The sequence below is a fragment of the Wolffia australiana genome, chromosome 15 (genome assembly GCF_029677425.1).
Source record: "Wolffia australiana isolate 7733 chromosome 15, ASM2967742v1".
In the NCBI taxonomy this organism is placed as follows: Eukaryota; Viridiplantae; Streptophyta; class Magnoliopsida; order Alismatales; family Araceae; genus Wolffia; species Wolffia australiana.
In genome coordinates this window covers 12,683,254-12,690,291 of record NC_135849.1, presented here as the reverse complement: position 1 = coordinate 12,690,291, position 7,038 = coordinate 12,683,254, and the positions used below count along the sequence as shown (strand labels likewise).

The 7,038-nt window shown below is 41.7% G+C and overlaps 1 protein-coding gene across 1 annotated transcript; it reads right to left on the bottom strand.

The window, feature by feature from the left end:
• Nucleotides 1-3,845: 3,845 nt before the first annotated feature.
• On the bottom strand, nt 3,846-6,165 carry LOC144713204 (flavonoid 3'-monooxygenase-like). Its single transcript, XM_078587713.1, has 2 exons — nt 5,189-6,165; nt 3,846-4,646 (listed from the first exon to the last, which is right to left on the bottom strand). The coding sequence occupies exons 1-2, from the start codon at nt 6,092-6,094 to the stop codon at nt 3,999-4,001; spliced, it is 1,554 nt and encodes a 517-aa protein (XP_078443839.1). The 5' UTR covers nt 6,095-6,165; the 3' UTR covers nt 3,846-3,998.
• Nucleotides 6,166-7,038: the final 873 nt, after the last annotated feature.

Here is a 7,038-nt window from a genome sequence, read left to right as displayed (position 1 = left end):
TCCAATGAAACGTAAATGTTTTCTTCTAATTCTCCATGTAGAAAGGCATTTGACCCATCAAGTTCATGTATCAAAACCTTCCTGTTGATTAAAACCTTTTGCTACTAGACGAGCTTTTATCTATCTATACTTCCATCAGATTGGTACTTTAGTTTATATACCCATTTACATCCAATGAAACGTAAATTTTGATCTCTAGGAACCAAACCCATGTTTTATTTTGAATTAACGCTTCATATTCTGTTTTCATTGCTTGCATCAAATTTTATCTTTGGATGCTACAGTATATGATGTGGGCTTTGTAATACTCAACACTGTAGACAAACATGTTGGAATTGGATAGCTTAGAGCTGTGAATGAGAAATGACTGCATTGTGTATTATCTTAACAATACACATCTCTCAGATTTCTTATTTTAATCTTAACTCCACGTACAGGTGTGTTGTCAACCGTGCTAGAGATATCTGAAATATTATGATTTTTTTCTACAGGAGTGTTAGTTTCATTAATTGTTAAATTGTTATTTTGATCAATCTCATTGTTCAGAAATGTATCCGATATTGATCGTTGAACATCATCATCTAACACTTCATTATGTGTCGATGATGATGTCGATGATGATATTCCAAGTGTTTTGTCAACACTTGGAATATTTAGAGTCACATTAGGACCAGATCCACGTATTCCTGAATAGTTATCTGATGTAAGATGAAAAAGTGAAAACATGTTCATCAAACAAGACATGACGAGAGATGTAGATTTTAACTGTTCTCATTGAGTAACATCTGTAACCAGAATGCATCGAGCTGTAACCTAGTAGAGCGCACTTCTCAGATTGTGAGTCTAGCTTGTGCTACGCATATGATCTCAAGTATGGGTAACACTGACAACCAAGAGATATCAATAAAAAATAATCAGGTGATTTCTTAAACAATGTTTCAAATGGACATGTACTTTTTAAAATCGCTATTGGTAACCTATTAATCAGATACACAGAAGTAGCTACTGCTTCATCCTAAATTTTTTTGTCATAGAAACATTATGAAGCAAAGCTAGAGGTGTTTCTACAACATGTCTGTGTTTCCTTTCGGCTGTTCCATTCTGTTCAGTGGTATGGGGACAAGATACTCTGTGAATAATTCCTAGTGTTTTTAAAATTGAGTTAAGAGACTGGTACTCTCCTCTCCAATCAGATTAGAAATTCTTAATTTTAGTGGAAAATTGATTTTCTACCATTTTCTGAAATTCTTCAAATTTATCTATCACTTCATATTTTATTTTCAAAAGATACAACCAAGTATACTTACTGTGATCATCTATAAACACCACATAATATGAAAAACCGAGATTTGATAAAATCGGAGAAGGGCCCCATAACTCAAAATGAACAAGTTGTAGAGGTTGAGTAGCACAATTTTGAGTAGAATAAAGTGGAATTTTATGTGGCTTTGACACTCTACAAGCCTCGCAATCCAATTGTTTCAAGCTACTTGAAAAAGGAATTCCAAATTTTCTAATGATCTGATTTAGAATTTGAAATTGCGATGGGTTTCTTTATCTAATGATCAGATCTGATTTTCTAATGATCGAGCCGTGAGTGTCATGTATTTGAAATTGCTTTATCCCCAACTAGTGCCATGGGTTGAATCCTCTGCGGCTTTAGACAATACAAACCTTCTCTAATTGTTCCTTTTAGCAGAGTGAGGTTGGTTTTCTTGTCCTTCACAAGACAATAAGAGGGATGAAATTCAACAAAAGCATCATTATTTACAATAAGTTTGTGAATAGACAAGAGATTTTTTGTAATTCATGGTACGTGCAACACATCTTTAAGATAAAGAAATCTTTTATTAAAAGTAGAAATCTTGGATGAATCGATAGATAAAAGTTTCAAACCTGTACCATTACCCATTTGTAGATGCTCGTTTCCTTGATAGCTTGTTGGATTTGAGATCAGGCTTGAGTCTGCTATCACATGGTGGGTAGCTCCAATATCTGGAAACCATGTATTGTTCTGAGAGTTACTTACAGTGTAGGCTTGCGGAGAAGGCTGATGACTAGCTCTGCTCCCACTATGCAACTTTGTAAATTCTTGGCATTCTAGGGCTCTATCCCCAAATTCAGATTAAATCTGACACCTTTGTTGAAATCTATTGTTCCTGCCTCTTCCTCTTCCTCGATTGTAGTTAGATCCCCTTGGTTGATAGTTATCTCTCCGTTGATGTTGTGCAGAATTTTTCTGAAATTGGCTATTGTTAGCCATTGGTGGGAAGCCACTTGAGCTTGCCTTATCTTGATATTCAAGTTATACCTCATGTGACTTGAGGTTAGTCACAATCTCTTCAAATATGAAGGTTAGCATTAACACACACAAAAATTGACTATATTCAGTTCCAAGCCTTCGAAGAAATGTATAATTCTTTGTGTCATCATCAATTTTGGCTCCAGCTGAATCTAATGACTCCACAATAAATCTAAAATGCTTCACATATTCATCTATAGTTTTTGTAACTTTCGTTCCAGTGTGAAATTGTCGATGAAGATCCATAATTCTTGCTTTGATCCTGCTAGTGAATGTGGTTTTGTGCAAATTCCAGGCTTCCTTTGTTATTCTGGCTCTGCTTATACAGGGGACTATTGATTCGGACAGAGTAGATAGAAGGAATCCAAGCACTTTTTGATCGTTCCTCCACCAAAGTTTGTAATTCGGATTCTCCACTGAATTACCCTCTGAATCTATTATAGAAAGAAGAGGTGGATCATCTTGAACAAACGAAATTAACTCATACCCATTTAAAATTGAGACGACCAAGCTCTTCCAGACTTGATAATTGTCATCGCTGAGCCTGACTAGCTCTGTGGCTCCTGGAGGAATATTCACGAGGACTTGTCCTTCGATGATGGCATTTCTTGCAATAGGGGGCGAAGCTGAGGTAGACCCTCCAACGGAATCGTTTTCAGCCCTGATGACCGGAAGATCTGATACCATGTTGAGTTTCATGGTGCCTCGTGTGTAGAGAAAGAAGGAAGAAAGAATGGAGGGAGAAGAGATGGAGAAGAAGAGGCCGTATATATTGTTGTATTCGTCTATGTTTAATCCTATTCTATCTTTGAAACTATATTGAATCCTATCTTCTAAATCTCTAACGAGTATATGATATATATTTATTTTTACTAACTAATCTTGATTAGGTTCCTAATAGAAGGTCGCCGCTCCCTTGGCTGCTCCCGCTCGCCATTTCCTCGTGCTTCCGCCCCCCTCACTTGGCCACTCTCTGTCACGCTCGCTGCCCCCTTCACCATGCCCCGGCCAGTCCCTGGTCCGCGGTCCGATATGACAACAATAAAGTACATGTTTTGTTACATCCTTGTCCTGACAATGACACAGAGTAACATCTGCGAACACTCTTAACATTGGAACTTAATGTACATGATAATGAGATACTTGTTTTTGGTTCATACCGTCGAATGGAGTAAGACTTATATAATTAGCAGACTATTCCCTGAATATATTACAAGATAGCTGTACTCATGATGCATCGTATCCATGGTTTGATGTATCATGTTCTGTATGAATGATAAAAATGTACTTAGAGACTACACAAAATTAGGTTATAAAAACAATTATCGGCATATTCAGAAACTACCATAAGACTTCTTATTAGATTATTTGATTAAACATCCGTGCCTTCAAGGAAAAATACGTCTTGGGATTTGTAGGAATTCCACACATTTGGGGGAAAAACTCAAAATGGATTATGATAAGCCAACCAAATATTGGTCCTTCTAAAGCATATGGGAGGATTCCCTAGAGGCCAAATTCACGCAGCTCAAACAAACTCATGGAAGCAAAATCACAGCGGACAGTTCAAAAGGTAGAAAGATACAAACTCACAATCTAAGGCACAAAGAAGACAGACAACCCATTGACGATCATGACAGACAATGAACAACAGATGCTTAACAAGCTCATCCACTCTCCACTTACCATGTAAAAGCTATGTTTTGCCCACGTATGCTGTTTTCTCCAGCCTGGGAACAGGACGCGCAATGAGAGGATTGGCGAGGCGAGGCATGATAACTCCTATCTTTTTCAAGTTTATGTTCTCTGGTACTTCTCCTTGTGGCAGCACCCAGTCGAAGGCATGAGCCAGAGTTGCAATAAGGAGTGGAACTGTGCGCAGGCCTAGGTTCATCCCCGGGCAAATGCGCCTCCCCGCACCAAATGGAATAAACTGGAACCCATTTCCTCTGAACTCGGCTCCAGCGTTATCCCCACCGACGAGGAAACGCTCAGGCCGAAACTCAAGCGGTCTAGGCCAAACAACAGGGTCTGTACATATAGCACCCAAGTTGAGGAAGATGGCGGTGCCCTTGGGGATGTGGTATCCCCCAATTTCGTAGCTCTCTGTTGCCAATCGTGGCACCGTAAGTGGCCCCGGTGTGTGCATGCGGAGAGACTCCTTCACGACCGCTTGCACAAGGGGGAGGTAGGCGAGATCTGCTTCCAACACGAGCCTCCTTCTTCCCACCACTGTGTCTATCTCTTCCTGCACTGCCTTAAGAATTTGAGGCTGTCGGATCAACTCGGCAACTCCACACTCTACGAGAGTAGATGTCGAGTCCGAGCCCGCCATGAACAAGTCCTGCCAGCTCGGAAAAGATCCATTTCATAAGTGCATAATAGAAAAAGGCGGCAGGTATGCAATAAGGTCTACATATATACACACGCACACAAACAGAGGGACGTGCAAGTGAGGCATAGAAAGAGAGGGTAAGAGGGAGGGAAGGGGAGAGAGAGATGTTTGTTATGGAGGCTGATCGAAGTGTCCAGATTCCTGAAATGGTCGTTTCCTTTCCCATAGAAAACTACCGTTTTGGCTCTATGAATATCCTTAGTCACTTGTGTAATGTATTTCATCCAATCCAAATGGAACGGTGTATTGGAGTTTCTTCCTATTTCTTCTGTTCATTCTCTAGAAGTCCTCAACTTATACTATCTGATCAAGAGAAGATCGACTCAGTAAGTGACTGGGAGAGAGTTTTGGAGACAGCAAGTGCGAAAGAGTCGGTGAACGAGATAGATAGAGAAAGAGAGAACTGAGTGAGTGAGTGAGTGAGTAAGAGAGCAAGAGACTGTGAGAGTGCGGAAGTAAGACAGAGGGAGAGAGAAAAAGGGAGAGCTTACAAGAAATAGGGCTTTGATTTCGTTCTCGGAGAGGACCCTGCCATCCTCACCGAATGGCTGGCCTAACATGTTCAACGACATGGTGAGCATGTCCGCTTTGGGGCCGTGGCAATCAGCGCTGACCAGGTTACAGTAGTGCTTCGCGATGATCTTGTTCATAAACACGTCAAAGCGCCTGTGGAGAGATTTCATCCGGGACTGGCCCAGAATATCTACCCACGACAGCCAGGGCAGGAAGTCTCCAACGTTGAAAGCATTCATCATGGCCTTCATCTCATCCAAGAGGCTCGTCAGCTTCTCCCCATCTCTCTCCTCGTCCCCGCAATACAGGCGTCTTCCAATCATGATCATCGATAAAACGTTCGTGGAGAACTCTCTCAGGCTCTGGAATAGCTCAACAGGGGCGCCATCTCCCAAGACAAGGGCCCCCACCAGCTGAGCCGCTTCCTCTTCTCGTAGGCCTCGGGACTCCTCTAGGGCTCGCACGGATAATTTGGCCATGCAAATCTTTCGCATGTCTATCCAAAATGACCCGTATGGCGCGGTGGCCATGTCTCTTTGATTGTAGCATACGTGCTGGCCAAAAGTACTGAACGGCCTGGAGGAGAAATCGGCGTCATGGCCCTTGAGGAATGCGGAGACAGCAGCACCTGACGAGACTATTACGGTCTGGACACTGCCCAAACGAAGGCTTAGCATGGGGCCATACTTGAGCACGAGGGCGTCTACGGCCTCGTCGGGCTTGCTCCCAAGGCTGGGAAGGTTGCCCAGGACAGGCCATCCTTTTGGACCAGGTGGGAGTTGCGGCACACGTTGACTCGGCCAGAGAAAGCTCAAGAGACCGAATAGAAATGATACGCCGGCGAGGGCAGTGCCAATCGCAAACGCTAAGATGAGACTCGTCATGTCTGCCTGCTAGTTTCAACCCTGACGATCTCTATTTATAGCCGGGACTTCGGGATAGAGAAATCGTCCCGAACCGTTCGAGGAGGTCGAGGCCACAACATAATATGAAAAGGAAAAAGCTGGGGAAAGAAAGGAGATATATCGACACAATACCTATCTATCTCTCCCGTCATCTCACTCTGTCCCTGTAGCGAAATCTCTCTCCCTGAGGTTTTGGTAAATTAATGACTGACCTGGTCAAAACATTGAGCCAATCGAACGATCATGTTCGATCGATAAAGATATACTTCTGTTAGAACGATATGGTTGAGTATCATGCAAAAGATGGGATGATTTATTAAAAATAAGATAAACCGCATTTCCGCATTCTGTCTCTATATCTCCGTCACAAATGACGAATGACAATTGAAAAACACACGCAATACTTTGCACCAATACTTACAAAATTTCTGGTAAACATTAAAAACATTTTATAGTTTTAACCCGAATTGCCGTGTTTCCTCGACAACACGGTCAACACCTTAACGGGTGTAGACTCATCTTTCTATGATAATGCGTTAAGCGCAACCATTTTCATAGATTTGTGGCTCTGGTTCTTCTTCTTCTATGTAATTCATATCTTTCATCTTCATCGTCCTCTTGATTTTTTCACACCAAATTTAGATGCTGACGTATTTCTCCTCTTGTCTCCAATATTTTTCCAACCGAGAGAATACCCGTCAAATTTCAGAATCCATTCAAACCTCTCGACTTACCTTGACATGACATAATGGCCCGGTGAAACGAAGGGAGTTGAAGAGAGTTAGACCTCAAAAACAAAGATGATACGAAAGCTTGAAGAGAGCGGTTAGGGCAGACGAAGAGGAAGATATTATCGGAAAATAAGAGATGTTGTTTATTCACGAATTAGAAGTGCACATCTCCTTGATCAGACAGCTTAAAAA

Excerpts from the sequence above, each read along its gene's own strand:
- LOC144713204 (XM_078587713.1), bottom strand. The coding sequence starts at position 6,094 with ATGACGAGTCTCATCTTAGCGTTTGCGATTGGCACTGCCCTCGCCGGC. Across the intron at positions 4,647-5,188 it reads AAATCAAAGCCCTATTTCTT|GACTTGTTCATGGCGGGCTC; the intron begins GTAAGCTCTCCC and ends CCGAGCTGGCAG.